Here is a 27,303-nt window from a genome sequence, read left to right as displayed (position 1 = left end):
CTTAAGTCAAAATAGCTTTGTATAGCAATTTATTGGAATCGGGAGGGGGGTACATTGGGAAAAAAATAGCCCAGTACGGGACAGGGGAAGGAAAATGGTCCGAGCTAAAGTTGACTGCGATCTGGTAGGAGCTTCGACCATGACCGTAAAAGAGACTGGGCCCTGTCTATCGTGCCAGACCTATTATTACACAATTGAGGAAGTTGAAACCTACCCCTCCCTCACCATAACATTTGGAAACAAATTTACAAATAATTTGAAGACAAAAGCACAAGAAAGGAGCCTTCAATGTAACCGTTCTTCAGAGGGTCAGTGGGAGACGTGTCTACCGCCCAATTCTCAAAGTTTTAGGTTTCTTAGAAGTAAATGTGGCAAGTTTTTTTTGCAAGGTTTCTGCAGTTAATCAACCAGATCTCGGACACACACTGGATATAAAAAGTCTGCACACCCTTACTGAAGTTGCAGGTGTTTGTGATGTAAAGCCTGAAATCAAGGTAAATCACGTCTGACCTTTGTCCACTTTTAATTTGATGTTGCAACCAACAAAATTCAAGTGAAAAAACAATTTTTAGGAAAAATAATTGAACATAAAAAAACAACATTACATACGCTATTAAAACATGACGTATAAACATTTAACATCAATAAGTTTGTTGTGCAGTATGTTGCTGGTAACTGAGCAGTTTATTTCAGTGTGGCTCAACTTTTTTTATTTTAATATATAGATTTAAAAACAAACTTAAGGAACCAAGCATCGTACCATAGTTCTGGAACCCCAATCGCAGTGGTTATAATACAACATACTTCATATCTAGGGTACCAAGTGCCAGACTTCCCATGTCTGGTTTATTGGTTGATCCAGGTCTAGGTCGGGGTGTTGGAGGGATTTCTGTAGAAATATTGCAGCGATACAGATCACCCTCCTCCTATAAAATTTGAAAATACAGTATAACACGGCGAGTGACTGAGAAGTTCTCCCTGCAGGTGAAATGTCAGACATTGATTCACAAAATGCTATTATTTTTGTTCTTAAAAATTTAAACTTGTTCCGGAATCCATCAGCCGTCGCTCCTTAATCATATTTTCTCAGCTGTGGTCGTTTCTCGCTCATAATAAATAAGTGGTGAAATAATTCCTCGTGTGTCTTCTGTTTCTTTGCTCACATCGCTTCGGATTTGGTCTTCGAAGCAATAAGAAGATGCAGAATGGTGGTCGGATTCTCCTGCGGACTCATTCTACCTCCTCCTCCTCCTCCTTCTTCTTTTCAACCCCCATAACTTTTTCCTAAAATAAGATTAAAATCTGGAGTTAGAAGTCACTCCTCATTCCTATTTCAACCACAAATACTATCCCACAGTATTCAGCCATTGTATGAAGGAGACAAAGGGCTAGATTTACTAAGCTGCGGGTTTGAAAAAGTGGGGATGTTGCCTATAGCAACCAATCAGATTCTAGCTGTCATTTATTTAGTACCGTCTACAAAATGACAGCTAGAATCTGATTGGTTGCTATAGGCAACATCCCCACTTTTTCAAACCTGCAGCTTAGTAAATCTAGCCCAAAGTATTTGTCATCCTGCTCCTGCATGGCCCCGCCTTTTTCTGTGACTGGGTGGGGCTTACTTTTTCCATACATAAAGCCAGACAAAAGTATGCATGCTGGATTATGCCTATGTATTTAGGGCGTCGCCATAGTATGTAGTGTTGTACAGAGAATACTGAATCGTTCCCACCAGTCCTTGCCCAATTGGAGTTTACAGACCCACTCACTAGGGTCCGTTTTATCAGAAGGCAATGAACCCACCAGTATGTGCTTGAACTCTGGGAGGAAACCTACAAACCACACAAATCGGGAGCTGGCCAGGATGGGGCTCATCGCCACAGCTCTGTGAGGCAGCAATGCTAACCACTGCACCACCCTATAAATACAATACTAACCACCTTCCCACCCATACTGGTCCAAAAACAGGGCTGGGTACAACTTTCTAGCCGATTCCCTCAAAGAATTATGCAACAATTAGATTTTCACTCTGGCTGGGCAATCAATGTAAGGTGATCATTTGAAATGCAACACAGGATCAGGTCGGGATATTCGGATAAATCGCTTTCTCGTTACGCCTTACCCATCCTCCTTGGCTCTCAATCCAAGGGCTGTAGTTTTCCTTGAGATATCGGACCCCAAACCCGAGCACCTTGTTCATTGGCTGGTTATCCAGCGCTGTCAGCTTGGTCGTGGCGTCGATACACAGCGCTATTTTGGTCATGTTATTGGTCTGCTCCTCCTGTACGGACTCCGCGGCTGGCGCCGTATCGGACAGGTAATACTCCGTTAGTTTGCTGAAGAAGCCGTAAGACCAGCAGCGTCGCAGTTTCTGCAGAATGGTCTGTTCCTGGGTCATCTGGGAAACGGGAAAAAACTGCGTCAGAAATCATTCTATAGACAGTAATCGCACAGTGCCACCCGCACGCTGACAAACATCATTGCTCCTCAGCGACGATATTTCAGTAAAGTATCTGAAGTTATTATCCAGACTTGGGTCTTTTTTACCGAATTATTGTTTCTCACTTGGAGCACCAAGCCTAAAATATACTAAACTACATTTCAAATACCCCCCAGTCTTATGAAACACAGCCCCTGAAATCCCTCTCTTCTCATTGTTTAGCAGCGTTCCTCACAGTGACTTTACGAGGAAACGCCTAGTGATGGTGTTTGTGTATATGACAAGTTCACTAAGAAGCAGTAATTGTTTCCTTTCACTTTCATCATCATCATCATCACTATTTATTTATATAGCGCCACTAATTCCGCAGCGCTGTACAGAGAACTCACTCACATCAGTCCCTACCCCATTGGAGCTTACAGTCTAAATTCCCTAACATATACACACACACAGACAGAGGAGACTAGGGTCAATTTTGATAGCAGCCAATTAACCTACTAGTATGTTTTTTGGAGTGTGGGAGGAAACCGGAGCACCCGGAGGAAACCCACGCAAACTTGGGGAGAACATACAAACTCACAGATAAGGCCATGGTTGGGAATTGAACTCATGACCCCAGCACTGTGAGGCAGAAGTGCTAACCACTGAGCCACCGTGCGGCGTTCCTGTAAAGATGTGTTACATTATACACTGGACATGTACATTCATATGACAATCAACGGACAATGTGTCACCTCTTCATTTAGTTTGTCCCCTGTTGATCGCAGAATCTCCACGATATTGGCTATCAGTTCATCTTCATCTGAAAAAAAAGCAGAAGTGTTTGTGTCAGACACCTCTAATATCTAAATATGGAAACGGCTAAATAACACGTATACAAAATAATTATTACATGTCCCGACTGATGAATTAACCCTTTGACCAATCAATCATTTCAGAGATCGACTGCAGGGCGGTTCCCACCCTCAGGATTTGCGCAGGTCATTTAATCTATTTGTCAGGGTCAGTAATAATCCCGCCTGTTCTCACAGACAAAAATCCTTAAACATTCGCTATATCGGGGTTGTTCAAGGACTGGATTCTAGAAACGCTGGTCAGTTACCAGATGATGCCCTGGTCGTGTACCAGGTTGTCAGGTTGGTCTTCACTCCTCATCGTTTTATAAGGCCTACGGCATTATAGCAGGAGGTGCGAAACGGAGAGGGTGGAGCACGGTTTTATGGCGGATTTTCTCAAGAATGATATAAGTGATTATAATTATACAACAATTAGACTTTCACTCAGGCTGTGGTATTAATGTAAAACTGCTGAACATTCCAAAACCCCACATGAATACCTGTTGGAATGGTCTAAACCAGTGTTGGCTAACCTGTGACACTCCAGATGTTGTGAAACTACAAGTCCCAGCATGCTTTGCCAATATACAGCAGCTTATTGCTGGGAGGGTATGCTGGGACTTGTAGTTTCACAACATCTGGAGTGTCACAGGTTAGCCAACACTGGTCTAAACCTACAATCTCTCCATATAAACATTCCCACAAACATGGTAAGTTCAGGTCTCTCTCCGAAAACTAATATTCATTTCCTATATCAGTCTAACCCCTATGTTCCAGCTGACGTCTGCTTGAGGGACACACATATTTGCTTTTGGTTTGTGGTGACTCTATTTATTGTTAGGTTTCGGGAGCCCCACTTCCATCACCTCCTCTATAGTTTATAGTATGAAAGTGGATTTGAGTCTGTGCATAAAATGCTAGAAAAATAGCTATAGTTCGCTGCCATCTAGTGGTCATTGCATTCAATGCAACATTATGTAAGAGTTTAGGTTAGGCTTAGACAACGCAGTACTTTCCAGCTATTATAGAAATACAAGTCCCAGCACTACAGTCATGCTGCGACTTATAGTTCCACTGCAATGGAACTATAACAATAATTATAGTGGCATTACAAAAATACATTTTTGTAATGCCACTAAAAGTGATGCTACCTATTAAAATCATTGGGCCCGAATCAATAGGGGATTGCATTCTGAGTGCAACGCCCGTAAACGGGCTCTGCGCACTTCTGAATTCAACAAGGAACGGACTGGAAGATGCATGTGCTGATGAATTTGGATGTAGGTCCGCTGTGCAAGACATCACAAGACATCGCAGGATACATCCAGTACCTATGGGGATTATAGGTTTGCAGAAGAACGCAAATATTGATTTTCTTTTTCCCCAATGTGGTACATTTATTAGGATGCTGTTAATGTCTACTGAACATAAAATATATTTTTAGTTGCTCCTGATTGTAAACACGCTACAGCATACCTACAAGACTGTCATCACTAATCTTAAGCACTTAAACTAGGCCTGTCGCTGGAGCAAGAGATACGACAGAAAAACAAGGAACTTTGCGATGGTCAGAGCTGGATTCAAAAATGTGGCTGCGTGTGTTTGAGTTTGGCACCAACACCTGATTCTCTCTATACCTGCCACTCCCAATATACCTTGCTGGTCATTGTTGTATGTTGCTGTGCTGTATCCTGTTTTTCTCCTGGTTCACCTGTTCCCTGGGATTTCTTCATACTACCTGTTCACCTGCATCAACCGTGGCACCCCCCCTACTGTAAATTGACTATAGCCAAACACCCCATCCCCATCCTGTTCCCTCCAAGAAATTATAGGCTTGGCAGGATCTGCCTCGCTTCCTCTGCAGCATCGTCAGGATGCTGCTTCATCCTGACAGCTCCTGCCTCTGGGATTTTTTGGACTTTTATTGTGTTCATTGAATGTTCTCCCACAGTACCTCTTATCTACCAGAGGTACTGCTATTGTGCTTGTTTCTTCCTTCTACTATGAGTACCTCTCTGCACTAATTAATCACCAACACCTGAATCTCTCTCTATTTATAAATGCCACTCCCAGTATACCTTGCTGGTCATTGTTATATGTTACTGTGCTGTACCCTGCTGTGGTCCTGGTTCCCCTGTTCCTTGGGATTTCTTCATACTACCTGTTCACCTGCATCAGCACCAATAGATGGTATTTGCTTTCTGTATCTCCCTGCTATCCTTGTCCTATACCTACACCAACCGGTTTGTACCATACTGCAATAAACATTGTGTGTTTTCACCATATTCCGGGCTCCTTGGCTGTGATTTCTGCACTAAAACATGACAAGGCTGTAGTAAGTGTCCTTAGTGTATGGCTGCGTTCACTGGTGTATGTCCCAATTTTGGGCACGCGCAGAGTGAATTTTTTGTACGATACCCTCAAAATTGCCTTGAATCAGGCCCTCTATGTCTATTCTAGTGGGTCCTAATCTTCAGCCTGATTAAATGTAACTTGTGGGTGACATAGGATTGTGGGATATCCTATAATTTACTGAATGTACTGACTGTTATGTTTCAAACTCACCATCTCCATCAGGCTGAACACTACACAACCTTACAAGTCCTCTGAACCCGTCTTCTTTGTCACTCTTTGCGATTCGCTGGATGATATCTTGTATTCTGTTGACGATGCTTCTGGCTTGTTCTACATCTGGATTGTCTACAAATACAGGTAATGTTTGATTAGAACCATTAAGCTGAGTACACACTTTGGAAAATTACTGCAGATGTGATTTCTGTAACAATTTCACCAACGACTGAAAGTCCCGATGAGCAGCCGATTCCTGTGTACACACTGTGCACAATTTACCTTCAGATCTGTGATCTTCATTTCTCATCTGCTGAAAAGATCCTGACTCTGTACACTGTACAGATATCTGCCTACACTGCTGGTGGTGAGTGCGTACACACTTCCACATTTGCCCGACATCGCTGGTCGTGATTTTTAGGAAGTTTATAAAACCAAATTAACAGATGCGATGTGTTTTGTAAAACAAAACATGATCGTGGGAGCGTTTATACTAATGTGTGTACCCAGCTTTATATTCAGCATTAATATATTTGAATTCTATAAATATAAAATTTTTATTAATGTCTGTGTCCTGAATGATCATGTATAAGTCACGTTCTGTGCTCCTCTCATTACCTGCAATGTTCTGTTAGGAACACAATACGCACAACTGTGTTTCCACAGAATTCAGGATAGTTTCACTGAATGTTTAGAAACATTGACGTAGACCATTGTCCTCACTACACATCGCATCACGCAGAAATAAAACACACAGGAATACATGGCCATACTCACAATTCAAGGAAATTAAGGTAGGAATTAAATACTTTAAACAATTATTATTAAATTAAACAATGTTTCTTATCGAGCAGAGTTTAGCTAGAATTTTTTTCTTTCATGCACAACTATACCTGCTGTTTTTAAGAGGTTCAGCTTTTTCATTTTATTCAATGTTGATAAATGCGTATTTAGCTATCAAAATAAATGTTTAAAATATTGGTTGCGATCGTTTCTGACGGAAACTAGCGCATATGCTACTGGCGCAAAGCTGCGCGCAACTTACGATTTGTCCAACTTTACATCCACATATTATTTAGTTTCACGTCTACGTTTCGGATGCAAATGCGATCAAACTCAGCATCAGGTCCTATGTCTTTAAGATGGCTTTCATCGATAAACAGCCATTCATATGCCTCAAACACATTTGTTTACACTCAGTGTATCATAGGACCAAAATGCAATATGCAGCGCTTGCCCTCATGTATCAAACTCCCATTGTCCCATAGATTGTAAGCTTGCGAGCAGGGTTCTCTTACCTCTCTGTCTGTATGTATTACCCAGTATTGTTTTATTACTGTGTGTTTGTTCCCAATTGTAAAGTGCTACGGAATCTGCTGGCGCTATATATATGTATAAATGACAAGTTAACCCGTGCATGATACTCATGCATTCTAGTCAAATCAAGCTACTTAAGGTGTTAAAAAGGTTCTTGTCATGCATTTGGGCCATAGCCCAGGCCTCAACCACCAACCACTCCCAACTGTCACCCCCGGCAACCACCAACCACTCCCAACTGTCACCCCCGGCAACCACCAACCACTCCCCACTGTCACCCCCGGCAACCACCAACCACTCCCAACTGTCACTTCTCCTTCAAGAAATATATATATATTTTTTAAAAATCTTTATAAACACTTTTAACAATTAACAAATTAAATTAACAAATTAAAAACATCTTAGTATACCAAATTTCAGCCCTTTCTGAATTTTTTTTTCCACACACACTAAGAATTTAGTAGGTCAGTGTATAACTCCGCCCAGCAGGTGGCGCTGCAGCTTGGTTTTATTTTTTCCACACACACACACACACAGACAGACTAACACACGCCACTAGACATTTATATATTAGATAATGATAATAAGATACCAATATTTTGTTATGAGGGCACTTATAACCAAACCCATTGTTTTTTTTTTCATCTGATTTAGAGATAATTTGTCTGTTGAATTGGTTCTTATAGCACCAGCTTGTATCTGGATCAAAGTAGATGATATCACAGTAGGCAGGTTAGAGAGACATTTCAAATATTTTATATAGTATCATTTCTGTAATAATGAATGCGAGTGTAAGGATTTGTACACATTGCAGAAAACTTCTCCCGATGTGATATCATTCATCGTTGCAGTGTACACACTAATGTGATATTGGGTCGAACAGTCGTTTATCGTGTGATTGACCCGATAATCTGCTGAAAACTCTGCAGTGTTTACCCAGCCGTAGCATATATGTGATTAAACCCTCACCTGATTCACCTTTTACTTTTGTCTTCTTTTCGCTGGGCGCCCGCAGACATTTGGGGGTAAACCTTTTACGTAGACTCTTCTTTTTCTTCTTCCTCTCTGGTTTGGGTCCATCCCCTGAACCTTTGTGGTCTTCCCCATTACAGGCGGCTCCATCTGCCCCTTGGACAGGCGTCTGCTTACCGAAAAGGTGTTGGTATTTGCTGGCGGGGAGCGTGCGCTGTGCGTAAGCCATCAACACCCGGAACTCCATAGTGTTCTCCTCCGACTCGTGGAGAGGGATCTCGTCCATGGCACTTTCTGGTACCGAAACCATCGTGGCTGTGAAGACACAACAGAGGTGCTATTGTCTAACTCACAATAGTCTAATGAGAAGCCGGATCATGTAGGAGGGCTCGGGAGGGCTGGTAAAATTTAGCCTGGAGGGCAAGACCTGACTCAGCGGCCTATTAGGAACATTTTAAAGCAAAAATAAATGTAGGTGGCCCAGTGACCCAGCCAAAGGTAGCAAACTATGGGACCAGCCCAATGGTCAGGTGCCCCCTGCCCCCTAAACTCTGTTCCCCTATATAACCCCCACTAAAAGTATAGAAAAAGTGTAGGGATAACAGCGCTGCTCTAAAGATATGTAAAGCTGCCAGGGTGGGTCTGTGTGGGACGAATTCCAAACTTCCCAATATAGATCAATGTAAGCATAATATTGAGCCACGGCGCTATGAATTATAGTATTGGTAAACGGAAATACAATATGGCTAAAATGGCAAAACGAATACTAGTAAAATATAATAAGAACAGGAGGCACTTTGAAAATAACCAGAAGGGTTTATTGGAACTAAATGTCATAAAGGTAAGCTCAAAAGGGTAATATATGTATCAAGCTGCAAAATAAAAAATTATGTATTTTTTCCCTGAGTAACCCCCAGATGGAGGGGTGAAACGCATTGGTTATTTGTTTTTATTGTTCTCTACTAGAACAGGTTTATTACAGTTTTATTTGTCCACACACTCTCCAGCGCTGCGGCACATCCCGGCTGCCCCATACCGGAAGCGCGACGTTTGGAACGCAGGCTTGCGTTCCAAGACACAGGAAGAGAAGGTGAGCTTACTGAATCCAGCTACAGTCGGCGGTGCACCGTCTCCGGAAGGAGAGAGCCCTTGCTTATAGCCTTGGAGGGCTTCATGGATTCTGACATTTTCATTTAACCTCTTGTGAGACCTTTACAGAGGTAATTTCTACCCTTTATATTCATCGCTGGAATTGTTATTTTCAGTAGCATACACGATTGCTGTTTTTTCTGGCCATCCCGCCAGAAGTTTGAACGTTATTTTTCCTCCTTGTCCTATAAACTTTGGATCTGTTTTTGCTAGTTTGTATTTTTTATATATTTTTTATTTTATTTCATTTTTTCACCCCTTTTTGACCATATATATTATTTTTATCTTTCTTTTTTCTATTTTTCATTTTTTAGTTTTTTATCTTATCTTCATACATTTTTTATTTTGCAGCTTGATACATATATTACCCTTTTGAGCTTACCTTTATGACATTTAGTTCCAATAAACCCTTCTGGTTATTTTCAAAGTGCCTCCTGTTCTTATTATATTTTACTAGTATTCGTTTTGCCATTTTAGCAATATTGTATTTCCGTTTACCAATACTATAATTCATAGCGCCGTGGGTCAATATTATGCTTACATACCCCCCAATAAGGCTGAACTGTGCTGCACTCGCTCATGTTACTTCCTCTCTGCAAAATATATGTTTTTTTTCGGGAAATGTGAGCAAACTGGAGAAACAAGTTCTATCGCTGATGGTTACACGATGAGCTGTTTGTAGACTTTCACCCGAGCCACGTCACAGTGTGATAATGTTCTGCTCCTGTTTTCCCACTCACCCAGTTCGTGTTTTGGAGTGGAATGACACACTGTGTCTGTTATAAACATTATTAACAACATTTCATACAGCAATTGAGAAGACCTTCAAATAATAACAATTAATGACACCTAATGAGTGTTTAGAATCAATTTACACCCGATGTATATTGCAGGAGGCAGAGTCTGCACCAATCAGACCCACAATTACTTTGCTTCAGACTTTATTGGCAGCAAACGACAGTCGGGTGATTTTTTAGGATCATATCACCCAACTGTCCCGATTTAAGTCCTGATTCTGGGCACTGGTCCCGCAGACTTGGCTATCGGGTCAGTGGGGTTTCATGATTAACGAAATACTCATCCCCGCGTTGCCCCAGTGACTGCACCGCAGCGCAGGTTATCAGGGGTTAATCACCCACAGGGAAGTGAAACAAATGCTAAATATAGAGACGATATAAATACAGTATTTGAATATACTTCATACAAAACTCAATAACATCCGGATAGAAACGTAGGATTTGTCAGCAGAAAAGAACCACAGAAACTCCTCTATTCTGCCTCAGAACCTCAGAACCTCTCTGATCCTTTGCTTTGGGTAGATTTAGAATAGCCTGAGGTGTATCCTGTTGTATTTGTCTCTACCACCTCAGCTGGAAGGCTATTCCACCTATCTACTACGCTTTCTTTATTTTAATTATTCCTCAACTTTCCCCTAAACCAGACGCCCTCCAGATTTAGTGCATGTCCCCTTGTTCTAATACTTTTTCCTTAGTACAAAGTTCCCCCTGTACCTTGATTTCCATCATATCATCCCTCTCCCGTCTCTGCTCCACGCTGCACATTTTTGGGTCCTGTAGCCTTTCCTGGTAAAGTCTAAGATATAGACCTTTATGTCCTTCTGGAGATCTGACCTCCAGCACTGAGCCCAGTATTCCAGGTGTGGTCCCAACAATGTCCTATATAATGTCATCACCTCCCCACTACTGTGTTACATTGTATCACTGTATGAGTAGTGTCATCACCTCCCCATTACTGTGTTACATTGTATCACTGTATGAGTAGTGTCATCACCTCCCCATTACTGTGTTACATTGTATCACTGTATGAGTAGTGTCCTCACCTCCCCATTACTGTGTTACATTGTATCACTGTATGAGTAGTGTCATCACCTCCCCATTACTGTGTTACATTGTATCACTGTATGAGTAGTGTCATCACCTCCCCATTACTGCGTTACATTGTATCACTGTATGAGTAGTGTCATCACCTCCCCATTACTGCGTTACATTGTATCACTGTATGAGTAGTGTCATCACCTCCCCATTACTGCGTTACATTGTATCACTGTATGAGTAGTGTCATCACCTCCCCATTACTGCGTTACATTGTATCACTGTATGAGTAGTGTCATCACCTCCCCATTACTGCGTTACATTGTATCATTGTATGAGTAGTGTCATCACCTCCCCATTACTGTGTTACATTGTATCACTGTATGAGTAGTGTCATCACCTCCCCATTACTGTGTTACATTGTATCACTGTATGAGTAGTGTCATCACCTCCCCATCACTGTGTTACATTGTATCACTGTACGAGTAGTGTCATCACCTCCCCATTACTGCGTTACATTGTATCACTGTATGAGTAGTGTCACCTCCCCATTACTGTGCTACATTGTATCACTGTACGAGTAGTGTCATCACCTCCCCATCACTGTGTTACATTGTATCACTGTACGAGTAGTGTCATCACCTACCCATTACTGCGTTACATTGTATCACTGTACGAGTAGTGTCATCACCTCCCCATTACTGCGTTACATTGTATCACTGTATGAGTAGTGTCATCACCTCCCCATTACTGCGTTACATTGTATCACTGTATGAGTAGTGTCATCACCTCCTCATTACTGCGTTACATTGTATCACTGTATGAGTAGTGTCATCACCTCCCCATTACTGCGTTACATTGTATCACTGTATGAGTAGTGTCATCACCTCCCCATTACTGTTACATTGTATCACTGTATGAGTAGTGTCATCACCTCCCCATTACTGTGTTACATTGTATCACTGTATGAGTAGTATCATCACCTCCCCATTACTGCGTTACATTGTATCACTGTATGAGTAGTGTCATCACCTCCCCATTACTGCGTTACATTGTATCACTGTACGAGTAGTGTCATCACCTCCCTATTACTGCGTTACATTGTATCACTGTATGAGTAGTGTCATCACCTCCCTATTACTGTGTTACATTGTATCACTGTATGAGTAGTGTCATCACCTCCCCGTTACTGCGTTACATTGTATCACTGTATGAGTAGTGTCATCACCTCCCCGTTACTGTGTTACATTGTATCACTGTATGAGTAGTGTCATCACCTCCCCATTACTGTGTTACATTGTATCACTGTATGAGTAGTGTCATCACCTCCCCATTACTGCGTTACATTGTATCACTGTATGAGTAGTGTCATCACCTCCCCATTACTGTGTTACATTGTATCACTGTATGAGTAGTGTCATCACCTCCCTATTACTGTGTTACATTGTATCACTGTATGAGTAGTGTCATCACCTCCCCATTACTGCGTTACATTGTATCACTGTATGAGTAGTGTCATCACCTCCCCATCACTGTGTTACATTGTATCACTGTATGAGTAGTGTCATCACCTCCTCATTACTGTGTTACATTGTATCACTGTATGAGTAGTGTCATCACCTCCCCATTACTGCGTTACATTGTATCACTGTATGAGTAGTGTCATCACCTCCCCATTACTACGTTACATTGTATCACTGTATGAGTAGTGTCATCACCTCCCCATCACTGAGTTACATTGTATCACTGTACGAGTAGTGTCATCACCTCCCCATTACTGCGTTACATTGTATCACTGTATGAGTAGTGTCATCACCTCCCCATTACTGCGTTACATTGTATCACTGTATGAGTAGTGTCATCACCTCCCCATTACTGCGTTACATTGTATCACTGTACGAGTAGTGTCATCACCTCCTCATTACTGTGTTACATTGTATCACTGTACGAGTAGTGTCATCACCACCCCATTACTGTGTTACATTGTATCACTGTATGAGTAGTGTCATCACCTCCCCATTACTGTGTTACATTGTATCACTGTATGAGTAGTGTCATCACCTCCCCATTACTGTGTTACATTGTATCTCTGTATGAGTAGTGTCATCACCTTCCCATTACTGCGTTACATTGTATCACTGTATGAGTAGTGTCATCACCTCCCCATTACTGTGTTACATTGTATCACTGTATGAGTAGTGTCATCACCTCCTCATCACTGTGTTACATTGTATCACTGTATGAGTAGTATCATCACCTCCTCATCACTGTGTTACATTGTATCACTGTATGAGTAGTGTCATCACCTCCTCATCACTGTGTTACATTGTATCACTGTACGAGTAGTGTCATCACCTCCCCATTACTGCGTTACATTGTATCACTGTATGAGTAGTGTCACCTCCCCATTACTGTGCTACATTGTATCACTGTACGAGTAGTGTCATCACCTCCCCATCACTGTGTTACATTGTATCACTGTACGAGTAGTGTCATCACCTACCCATTACTGCGTTACATTGTATCACTGTACGAGTAGTGTCATCACCTCCCCATTACTGCGTTACATTGTATCACTGTATGAGTAGTGTCATCACCTCCCCATTACTGCGTTACATTGTATCACTGTATGAGTAGTGTCATCACCTCCTCATTACTGCGTTACATTGTATCACTGTATGAGTAGTGTCATCACCTCCCCATTACTGCGTTACATTGTATCACTGTATGAGTAGTGTCATCACCTCCCCATTACTGTTACATTGTATCACTGTATGAGTAGTGTCATCACCTCCCCATTACTGTGTTACATTGTATCACTGTATGAGTAGTATCATCACCTCCCCATTACTGCGTTACATTGTATCACTGTATGAGTAGTGTCATCACCTCCCCATTACTGCGTTACATTGTATCACTGTACGAGTAGTGTCATCACCTCCCTATTACTGCGTTACATTGTATCACTGTATGAGTAGTGTCATCACCTCCCTATTACTGTGTTACATTGTATCACTGTATGAGTAGTGTCATCACCTCCCCGTTACTGCGTTACATTGTATCACTGTATGAGTAGTGTCATCACCTCCCCGTTACTGTGTTACATTGTATCACTGTATGAGTAGTGTTATCACCTCCCCATTACTGTGTTACATTGTATCACTGTATGAGTAGTGTCATCACCTCCCCATTACTGCGTTACATTGTATCACTGTATGAGTAGTGTCATCACCTCCCCATTACTGTGTTACATTGTATCACTGTATGAGTAGTGTCATCACCTCCCTATTACTGTGTTACATTGTATCACTGTATGAGTAGTGTCATCACCTCCCCATTACTGCGTTACATTGTATCACTGTATGAGTAGTGTCATCACCTCCCCATCACTGTGTTACATTGTATCACTGTATGAGTAGTGTCATCACCTCCTCATTACTGTGTTACATTGTATCACTGTATGAGTAGTGTCATCACCTCCCCATTACTGCGTTACATTGTATCACTGTATGAGTAGTGTCATCACCTCCCCATTACTGTGTTACATTGTATCACTGTATGAGTAGTGTCATCACCTCCTCATCACTGTGTTACATTGTATCACTGTATGAGTAGTATCATCACCTCCTCATCACTGTGTTACATTGTATCACTGTATGAGTAGTGTCATCACCTCCTCATCACTGTGTTACATTGTATCACTGTACGAGTAGTGTCATCACCTCCCCATTACTGCGTTACATTGTATCACTGTATGAGTAGTGTCACCTCCCCATTACTGTGCTACATTGTATCACTGTACGAGTAGTGTCATCACCTCCCCATCACTGTGTTACATTGTATCACTGTACGAGTAGTGTCATCACCTACCCATTACTGCGTTACATTGTATCACTGTACGAGTAGTGTCATCACCTCCCCATTACTGCGTTACATTGTATCACTGTATGAGTAGTGTCATCACCTCCCCATTACTGCGTTACATTGTATCACTGTATGAGTAGTGTCATCACCTCCTCATTACTGCGTTACATTGTATCACTGTATGAGTAGTGTCATCACCTCCCCATTACTGCGTTACATTGTATCACTGTATGAGTAGTGTCATCACCTCCCCATTACTGTTACATTGTATCACTGTATGAGTAGTGTCATCACCTCCCCATTACTGTGTTACATTGTATCACTGTATGAGTAGTATAATCACCTCCCCATTACTGCGTTACATTGTATCACTGTATGAGTAGTGTCATCACCTCCCCATTACTGCGTTACATTGTATCACTGTACGAGTAGTGTCATCACCTCCCTATTACTGCGTTACATTGTATCACTGTATGAGTAGTGTCATCACCTCCCTATTACTGTGTTACATTGTATCACTGTATGAGTAGTGTCATCACCTCCCCGTTACTGCGTTACATTGTATCACTGTATGAGTAGTGTCATCACCTCCCCGTTACTGTGTTACATTGTATCACTGTATGAGTAGTGTTATCACCTCCCCATTACTGTGTTACATTGTATCACTGTATGAGTAGTGTCATCACCTCCCCATTACTGCGTTACATTGTATCACTGTATGAGTAGTGTCATCACCTCCCCATTACTGTGTTACATTGTATCACTGTATGAGTAGTGTCATCACCTCCCTATTACTGTGTTACATTGTATCACTGTATGAGTAGTGTCATCACCTCCCCATTACTGCGTTACATTGTATCACTGTATGAGTAGTGTCATCACCTCCCCATCACTGTGTTACATTGTATCACTGTATGAGTAGTGTCATCACCTCCTCATTACTGTGTTACATTGTATCACTGTATGAGTAGTGTCATCACCTCCCCATTACTGCGTTACATTGTATCACTGTATGAGTAGTGTCATCACCTCCCCATTACTGTGTTACATTGTATCACTGTACGAGTAGTGTCATCACCTCCCCATTACTGTGTTACATTGTATCACTGTACGAGTAGTGTCATCACCTCCCCATTACTGCGTTACATTGTATCACTGTATGAGTAGTGTCATCACCTCCTCATTACTGCGTTACATTGTATCACTGTATGAGTAGTGTCATCACCTCCCCATTACTGCATTACATTGTATCACTGTATGAGTAGTGTCATCACCTCCTCATTACTGCGTTACATTGTATCACTGTATGAGTAGTGTCATCACCTCCCCATTACTGTGTTACATTGTATCACTGTATGAGTAGTGTCATCACCTCCCCATTACTGCGTTACATTGTATCACTGTATGAGTAGTGTCATCACCTCCCCATTACTGCGTTACATTGTATCACTGTACGAGTAGTGTCATCACCTCCCCATTACTGCGTTACATTGTATCACTGTATGAGTAGTGTCATCACCTCCCCATTACTGCGTTACATTGTATCACTGTATGAGTAGTGTCATCACCTCCCCATTACTGCGTTACATTGTATCACTGTACGAGTAGTGTCATCACCTCCCCATTACTGCGTTACATTGTATCACTGTATGATTAGTGTCATCACCTCCTCATTGCTGTGTTACATTGTATCACTGTATGAGTAGTGTCATCACCTCCCCATTACTGTGTTACATTGTATCACTGTATGAGTAGTGTCATCACCTCCCCATTACTGTGTTACATTGTATCTCTGTATGAGTAGTGTCATCACCTTCCCATTACTGCGTTACATTGTATCACTGTATGAGTAGTGTCATCACCTCCCCATTACTGTGTTACATTGTATCACTGTATGAGTAGTGTCATCACCTCCTCATCACTGTGTTACATTGTATCACTGTATGAGTAGTATCATCACCTCCCCATTACTGCGTTACATTGTATCACTGTATGAGTAGTGTCATCACCTCCCCATTACTGCGTTACATTGCATCACTGTATGAGTAGTGTCATCACCTCCCCATTACTGCGTTACATTGTATCACTGTATGAGTAGTGTCATCACCTCCTCATTACTGTGTTACATTGTATCACTGTAGGCGCAGTAAAGTCTGGATTCAGACCTAGAATACTTGTTCTCAGTATACTCCAATACCCTCATTAAATACTACAGCCCCCAAGTCTCCCATGCTGACAGTATGGCTCCAAAGTCCTCAGTACATACTGTATCTCCCAGCTGTCCCCATTTATGAGGGACAGTCCTGATTTCAGGGTCCTGTCCCTCCTCCCCGATGGGGTCAGACAGTTGGGAGATAAATCCTGCTCATTGCTGGTTAGTCTAATATCGTCATTCCTGACACTATCTGAGGGGACCGCGGGACAAGTCCCAAGTCCGTCATGTCATATATACTGACTCTGATTATAATACACTGTTTCATGTTCTACTTACTTCTTTTTCCAATTAATATTAACTTTTATGGCCTAGAGAATAGAAACAGAAAGTCATAATTAAACGTATGATGTGGAAATCCATCCCGGGAGGTGGAGGGGGGAAGGAGGAGGACATAAGGGAGATAATGGCACAAATAGTGGAAAATTACATTGTTAGACATAATAAGAAGTGAGGAGTATGTTGACCCTCTTTGTGATGCCCACAGGGTAGTGTTGGACCCTGTCCTGACACTTGATGTAGTGTTGGCTGCATATTCACTGGGCTGTGAGGACAGAGTACATTTTTGCAGAAGGGAATCTTCTCGCCTCTGTAATGATGGTTTGTATCCTGCTCATTGCTTTCCCTGTGTGTTGCATCTGATTCCCGGCTTGTAACTACCACCTCGTGCCTCTGTCCTCTGTTTAAACACCTTCTGGACTTACTGATTTCAGGTTACGATTCATTACACCAGAGATTGTGTCTTCTCTCTCTTTCTAAATGACAGACTGCTTAATCTTCCATTACTGCCCATGGCTCCCAAAATCCAGGAACCGACCTCTTTGCTGCTCCTTAAAGTACTTAACCCTGAAAGATCCTTCTCCTTGTACCAACGCCAGAGCCTGACAGGCAGATTACTGCGTGTCCCTTTTATCGTCTAGGGCCTGATTCATTAAGGATCTTAAATGAAGAGGTATCTTGTTTCAGTCTCCTGGACAAAACCATGTTACAATGCAAGGGGTGCAAACTAGTTTTCTGTTTTGCACATAATTTAAATACTGACTGTTCTTTCATGTAGCACAAAAATACTTGATAGCTTATTTGTACACTGAAATTTAAAGTTGATATTTGTGTTCTACATGAAAAAAACAGGAAAAAACAGAGATGGCAGGGAGGAAAGATGGTAGGGTGGAGATATGGTAGGATACTAGTGATGGTAGTGTAGGAGAGATTGTAGGGTACTAGTGATGGTAGGGGGGACAGATGGTAAGGTGGAGAGATGGTAGGGTAGGAAAGATGGTAGGATACTAGTGATGGTAGGGTAGGAGAGATTGTAGGGTACTAGTGATGGTAGGGCGGACAGATGGTAAGGTGGAGAGAGGGTAGGGTAGGAGAGATGGCAGGGAGGAAAGATGGTAGGGTGGAGAGATGGTAGGTAGGAAAGATGGTAGGGTACTAGTGATGATAGGGTGAAGAGAGGGTAGAGTGGAGAGATGGTAAAGTGGAAATATGGTAGTGTAGGAGAGATGGCAGGGAGATAAGATGGTAGGGTGGAGAGATGGCAGGGTAAAGACATGGTAAGGTGGAGAGATGGTAGGGTAGGAAAGATGGTAGGGTACTAGTGATGATAGGGTGAAGAGAGGGTAAGGTGGAGAGATGGTAAAGTGGAAATATGGTAGGGCAGGAGAGATGGCAGGGTACTAGTGATGGTAGTGTGGAGAGATAGTAGGGTAGGAGAGATGGCAAGGTAGAGCGATGGCAGGGTACTAGTGATGGTAGGGTGGAGAGATGAGCACATGGTTGGAGACAAAAGGGAAAGTGCCAGTGGAGAGGGACAGGTTTGAGTGGTGAGCTAGATGCAGGGGGAAGGGGGAGAGGATGAGGGGGGTTGGTCACCAGGTGAGGGCTCCTAAAACAGAGAGAAGTAAAGTTCATGGATGGATGTGAGTTTGTTGCAGATTGATATATTGTTCCAAAGTGTGCAGGAATAGGGGAGGTGGGAAAGAGGGTAGGACCAGAATGTGTAGGGGGGCACGAGGAGGGTGCATGGAGCAGAGCATTGGAAGGTACAGACAGTGAGAAGGAGGTTAGTGGGAGGGAAATAAAGTAAGGAAGTATTGCACCAAAATATTGGAATTAGGGAGGTGGAGGTAAGTGAGAGGATTAATATGTGCGTGGTGGGAGGTAGATGATATGTGGAATAAGAGAGTAGAGGAATTGGAATCAGTCGTACAGGGCAGTGGAGGTTGTAGGTAGGGAGACCGTTAATCCGGAGAGACAGAGGGAGCAACTGGCTGCACAGAACATTCCCGAGAACAGTGTGGAGGTTTCGGAAAGGTGAGAACACGGTGATAAAGCACATTTAGGAAGCATGTAAACAGTTCAATAGGGAGTGTCCAGGTTGTGCAGAAAGTAGAAGAACAACGCGGAGGTAACAGAAACTCACAGGACTGGTGGATTTATCCTCCTGCAGCAGAGTTTCCAGGAAGAGTGTTCAACTCCTGTATAACTCTGACTAAGCTATGTACATCTTAACACACCCTTGTAACAAACACACACACACTACAACAACATGCACATTCTACACAAACTGAAAATGTCAATGTTATAGAGATATGATCAGTGACTGCACATAATCCCCCCTCCCATAAACCTCTGTTCCATGACCAGAAATAAAATATTTAAACAAACATTACATATAAGTCAACAAACCACTGAGTAGTTGCACCTCCAACATGACCTGACCACTGGACATGATCATAATACAATTCTATTACACTATATACAAACATAGGACACTACACCCCCAACATGACCTGACCACTGGACATGATCATAATACAATTCTATTACACTCTATACAGACATAGGACACTACACCTCCAACATGACCTGACCACTGGACATGATCATAATACAATTCTATTACACTCTATACAGACATAGGACACTACACCTCCAACATGACCTGACCACTGGACATGATCATAATACAATTCTATTACACTCTATACAGACATAGGACACTGCACCCCCAACATGACCTGATCACTGGGCATGATCATAATACAATTCTATTACACTGTATACAGACATAGGACACTACACCTCCAACATGACCTGACCACTGGACATGATCATAATACAATTCTATTACACTGTATACAGACATAGGACACTACACCTCCAACATGACCTGACCACTGGACATGATCATAATACAATTCTATTACACTCTATACAGACATAGGACACTACACCTCCAACATGACCTGACCACTGGACATGATCATAATACAATTCTATTACACTATATACAGACATAGGACACTACACCTCCAACATGACCTGACCACTGGACATGATCATAATACAATTCTATTACACTCTATACAGACATAGGACACTACACCTCCAACATGACCTGACCACTGGACATGATCATAATACAATTCTATTACACTCTATACAGACATAGGACACTACACCCCCAACATGACCTGACCTCTGGACATGATCATAATAAAATTCTATTACACTGTATACAGACATAGGACACTACACCTCCAACATGACCTGACCACTGGACATGATCATAATACAATTCTATTACACTCTATACAGACATAGGACACTGCACCCCCAACATGACCTGATCACTGGGCATGATCATAATACAATTCTATTACACTGTATACAGACATAGGACACTACACCTCCAACATGACCTGACCACTGGACATGATCATAATACAATTCTATTACACTGTATACAGACATAGGACACTACACCTCCAACATGACCTGACCACTGGACATGATCATAATACAATTCTATTACACTCTATACAGACATAGGACACTACACCCCCAACATGACCTGACCACTGGACATGATCATAATAAAATTCTATTACACTGTATACAGACATAGGACACTACACCTCCAACATGACCTGACCACTGGACATGATCATAAGACAATTATATTACACTATATACAGACATAGGACACTACACCTCCAACATGACCTGACCACTGGACATGATCATAATACAATTCTATTACACTCTATACAGACATAGGACACTACACCTCCAACATGACCTGACCACTGGACATGATCATAATACAATTCTATTACACTCTATACAGACATAGGACACTACACCTCCAACATGACCTGACCACTGGACATGATCATAATACAATTCTATTACACTCTATACAGACATAGGACACTGCACCTCTAACATGACCTGACCACTGGACATGATCATAATACAATTCTATTACACTCTATACAGACATAGGACACTACACCCCCAACATGACCTGACCTCTGGACATGATCATAATACAATTCTATTACACTCTATACAGACATAGGACACTACATCCCCAACATGACCTGACCACTGGACATGATCATAATACAATTCTATTACACTCTATACAGACATAGGACACTGCACCCCCAACATGACCTGATCACTGGGCATGATCATAATACAATTCTATTACACTGTATACAGACATAGGACACTACACCTCCAACATGACCTGACCACTGGACATGATCATAATACAATTCTATTACACTGTATACAGACATAGGACACTACACCTCCAACATGACCTGACCACTGGACATGATCATAATACAATTCTATTACACTCTATACAGACATAGGACACTACACCTCCAACATGACCTGACCACTGGACATGATCATAATACAATTCTATTACACTATATACAGACATAGGACACTACACCTCCAACATGACCTGACCACTGGACATGATCATAATACAATTCTATTACACTCTATACAGACATAGGACACTACACCTCCAACATGACCTGACCACTGGACATGATCATAATACAATTCTATTACACTCTATACAGACATAGGACACTACACCCCCAACATGACCTGACCTCTGGACATGATCATAATAAAATTCTATTACACTGTATACAGACATAGGACACTACACCTCCAACATGACCTGACCACTGGACATGATCATAATACAATTCTATTACACTCTATACAGACATAGGACACTGCACCCCCAACATGACCTGATCACTGGGCATGATCATAATACAATTCTATTACACTGTATACAGACATAGGACACTACACCTCCAACATGACCTGACCACTGGACATGATCATAATACAATTCTATTACACTGTATACAGACATAGGACACTACACCTCCAACATGACCTGACCACTGGACATGATCATAATACAATTCTATTACACTCTATACAGACATAGGACACTACACCCCCAACATGACCTGACCACTGGACATGATCATAATAAAATTCTATTACACTGTATACAGACATAGGACACTACACCTCCAACATGACCTGACCACTGGACATGATCATAATACAATTATATTACACTATATACAGACATAGGACACTACACCTCCAACATGACCTGACCACTGGACATGATCATAATACAATTCTATTACACTCTATACAGACATAGGACACTACACCTCCAACATGACCTGACCACTGGACATGATCATAATACAATTCTATTACACTCTATACAGACATAGGACACTACACCTCCAACATGACCTGACCACTGGACATGATCATAATACAATTCTATTACACTCTATACAGACATAGGACACTGCACCTCTAACATGACCTGACCACTGGACATGATCATAATACAATTCTATTACACTCTATACAGACATAGGACACTACACCCCCAACATGACCTGACCTCTGGACATGATCATAATACAATTCTATTACACTCTATACAGACATAGGACACTACATCCCCAACATGACCTGACCACTGGACATGATCATAATACAATTCGATTACACCCTATACAGACATAGGACACTACACCCCCAACATGACCTGACCACTGGACATGACCATAATACAATTCTATTACACTCTATACAGACATAGGACACTACACCCCCAACATGACCTGACCACTGGACATGATCATAATACAATTCTATTACACTCTATACAGACATAGGACACTGCACCTCTAACATGACCTGACCACTGGACATGATCATAATACAATTCTATTACACTCTATACAGACATAGGACACTACACCCCCAACATGACCTGACCTCTGGACATGATCATAATACAATTCTATTACACTGTATACAGACATAGGACACTACACCCCCAACATGACCTGACCACTGGACATGATCATAATACAATTCTATTACACTCTATACAGACATAGGACACTACACCCCCAACATGACCTGACCACTGGACATGATCATAATACAATTCTATTACACTCTATACAGACATAGGACACTACACCCCCAACATGATCTGACCTCTGGACATGATCATAATACAATTCTATTACACTCTATACAGACATAGGACACTACATCCCCAACATGACCTGACCACTGGACATGATCATAATACAATTCTATTACACTCTATACAGACATAGGACACTGCACCTCTAACATGACCTGACCACTGGACATGATCATAATACAATTCTATTACACTCTATACAGACATAGGACACTACACCCCCAACATGACCTGACCTCTGGACATGATCATAATACAATTCTATTACACTCTATACAGACATAGGACACTACACCCCCAACATGATCTGACCTCTGGACATGATCATAATACAATTCTATTACACTCTATACAGACATAGGACACTACATCCCCAACATGACCTGACCACTGGACATGATCATAATACAATTCTATTACACTCTATACAGACATAGGACACTGCACCTCTAACATGACCTGACCACTGGACATGATCATAATACAATTCTATTACACTCTATACAGACATAGGACACTACACCCCCAACATGACCTGACCTCTGGACATGATCATAATACAATTCTATTACACTCTATACAGACAAAGGACACTACACCCCCAACATGACCTAACCACTGGACATGATCAAAATACAATTCTATTACATTCTAAGCATTATTGTTGCAGTTTAAAATAACATATACTACATTGTCAGGGACTGATCTTCATAGTATGGGACTTTGAATGAATAAAAATGGACTATGAGCAACTGTGGAATTCAATATTGGATTCTCCCTTTTCACTAAATGAAAGACCCAACCAGTGCAATACACAAGGTGTTATTCTTGTATCTGGTTTACAGGAAATACTTATCTCTGTCTAGTGAGACACATACATGATCGCTTGTCTGGAAACCAGATATCCAGAGAAGATTTATTGCTGCAGTTCTGTGATTTTGTCTTATTCAGGTTATATAGTTTGTCCACGTTATCCTATAGTCATTACTGAATAAGTATCAGACCTCCGGGGCAGCATGAATGAAACACCGGTCACATCTAAATACCTTTAGGCGTGGTTCTCCAACCCACGTATCCAGAAAACCCAGAGCCCCAGGCATTCTGGGTAATAGATCCTATATAACGTTGATAAATTATTGCTTTACTGCCTCAGTAAAAGTGGGATGTAAAGAAAAAATCTGTAACCAATATTTTTATAAACTGATTTAGTGATATTTCTTCCCACATGAAATGACGACTCTTTTCGACGACTCACAGGAAGTCTGAAAACTCCATGTTTACCTTAGTATTAGCCAATCGTGCTGGACTTTCAAATACTTGCCACAAACTGGATTCAAAACATAAATGAAATTGAACAAAATCCTTTAGCCAACATACCAACACAAAGACAGTTACTTGTCTGGTTAATCTTTAAATCTTTATTTGTGGTGTTTAAAAATGGATTAAGAGCCAATAAAAATTGATCCAATTTGATATACAAATGATCGCACTAATGTTTAGTAGGGTTGCATTGCAACCAAGTCACCCACCTGATGTCACTATGAGGTGGCGTTTCCTTTTATTGAATGACAAAGAATGGCTTTGTTGTGGTGTGTTGGATAAACAAATGAAGCCGGTTTGTGGCAATTAATTGTGTTAAGTGTAATTAAATTGGTTACTATAAAAGCCAGAATTTTCACTATAGGTTGAAACGCGTTGAGCGGTGAATCTGGTTATGTGCCATTCCCCCTGTTGTTTCCTTGGGTTGGTGCCATTCTTCGTGGTGAGAGGAACTCTTAAAACGTTATCTATATATTGACAGGAGGACTAACTACACCTAAGGAGGGAACAATGGTTGTGTGTATGCAATTGTTCAATTCTTCAAATGTGAATTTAAATAATATCTTAAAAGCCTAATATGTCAAGTTGGCTATTTGTTTTCCCTTCTCCTTTGTTCTGAGAGCCCGCAGTCGATATTAAGAAAAACACACAAGTGGAAGATTACAATTAAGTGTAACATACGAGAAAGTTGTTTTGTGTGAGCAGAAATATCACTAAATCAAGTTAAGAAACAAAAGTAAACACAGTTGGAGATGATTCCTGTATGTGACACAAAACCCAACAATTCTAAGGATGAAGAGATTGGTTTATGGAACAAATATTTAGACTTTATAGTGACAAATAATACAATTTATAATGTATTATAGCATTTATAGGACAGTATAAAGCACAAAGAGTGCTATTATTTGTAATAAGGTTGTAAGTGAAGCGGTACTTTTTTATACAAATATGCAACTAACCTATTGAAATGTCATACTGATAAAAACCTCCAACGTCATTAGCTAAGGATTATGTAAACGACACATGACAATACACAAAAGTCACCCATTATCACTAATGCAAAAATATCTCCTAGACCAGTTTTGACTAACCTGTGACACTCCAGGTGTTTGTGAAACTACAAGTCCCAGCACACCCTTCCAGCAATAAGCTGCTATATATTAGCAAAGCATGCTGGGACTTGTAGTTTCACAACACCTGGAGTGTCACAGGTTAGCCAACACTATCTGAGACAAACCTCGCTCTGCGTATCTGTGTCTAACGTTTACTGCCATAAAATGTCACAATACTGTACAGCCAGGAAGCTTGTGTGCACATTACCTGTTCCTGGGTAGACTACGCTGCCTCTGTGCCTCAAGTAGATACAACAGGACGTAGAAAGTTTGTGCTGTAAGAGTTAGATTAAATGGGATCACCAAACTGAAGGAAGGGAAATCGCAACGTTGTATCCCAAAGTTCTTACTCCTACCAACAAGTTCCTGCGACCACTCAGAGCCTCGGTGTGTAACATCTGTCAATTATAAACTTTTGTGGCTTCGCATGCCACACCCGTGGGCGTCATCTTGTGTCAGAAGTTAGTGAGTCAGCAAGATTCACAGAAATATCTCACAGGGAAAATCCCATACGGTCTCCCGTCCACATGGAATACACCGTTAATGTGTCAGAAACACACTGTTTATAAACTATGACATCAGAACTTGATGTTTACCTAAATATAGACGATGACATCAGAACTTGATGTTTACCTAAATATAGACGATGACATCAGAACTTGATGTTTGCGTAAATACTGTTTACAGGAGGTTATTTATTTATCAACACGACTTGTGTATCAAATCCTTCATCATTTTTAATAGGGAGCATGTTATTAAATAATAATACTTAAGATTTCATATTAAAAGTTGAACAAATGATGTCAGGACTCAACGATTATAAGCAGAGATGAGAGCTGGCTGTTTATAAAGAGATAAACAGAAATGACAGATTACTGACTCCTGAATTTATAGGTCACATTACAGATTAACCCAGTGGATCCCAAACTTTTTCAGTTCGAGGCACCCTTAGGGTCTCCATAATATTTTTAAAGCACCCCTAAGCCAAAATAGTTACCAAGTAGTTCCCTGCCTTGCCTAGCACTGCCCCTGGCCGCGGCGCCCCTGTGAGATCACCGTGGCACCCCAGGGAGCCTAGGCGCACAGTTTGGGAACCATTGCTCTACAAGATAAATTTTCGTTTTTGGCCAGTGATCAGCACTGTGTCATGTGCACGTTAGATATTGGGATTTAGTAATCATATTATGTCATATGTTAAAGACTTAAAGTGCGGCAGAGCAATAATAGCTAGTAGACAGCGCCATCTTGTGGTATAATGAGGATATTACAATACACACCGATCAGCCAGAACATTAAAAGCACTGACAAGTGAAGTAA

At 41.4% G+C, this 27,303-nt stretch overlaps 1 protein-coding gene across 2 annotated transcripts; it reads right to left on the bottom strand.

The window, feature by feature from the left end:
- Positions 1-506: 506 nt before the first annotated feature.
- Positions 507-26,491, bottom strand: BCL2L14 (BCL2 like 14). Of its 2 annotated transcripts, none has more exons than XM_075210665.1 (6): positions 26,195-26,491; positions 8,140-8,448; positions 5,842-5,976; positions 3,175-3,242; positions 2,123-2,398; positions 507-1,284 (listed from the first exon to the last, which is right to left on the bottom strand). In XM_075210665.1, the coding sequence occupies exons 2-6, from the start codon at positions 8,441-8,443 to the stop codon at positions 1,231-1,233; spliced, it is 837 nt and encodes a 278-aa protein (XP_075066766.1). In that variant the 5' UTR covers positions 8,444-8,448; positions 26,195-26,491; the 3' UTR covers positions 507-1,230. The 2 variants fall into 2 exon arrangements, with proteins under 2 accessions (XP_075066766.1, XP_075066765.1); XM_075210664.1 differs by having other exon boundaries at positions 8,131-8,448; positions 26,195-26,487.
- Positions 26,492-27,303: the final 812 nt, after the last annotated feature.

This window comes from Mixophyes fleayi, chromosome 4, assembly GCF_038048845.1.
Source record: "Mixophyes fleayi isolate aMixFle1 chromosome 4, aMixFle1.hap1, whole genome shotgun sequence".
Lineage (NCBI taxonomy): Eukaryota > Metazoa > Chordata > Amphibia > Anura > Limnodynastidae > Mixophyes > Mixophyes fleayi.
This window is presented reverse-complemented; position numbering and strand designations above follow the sequence as displayed.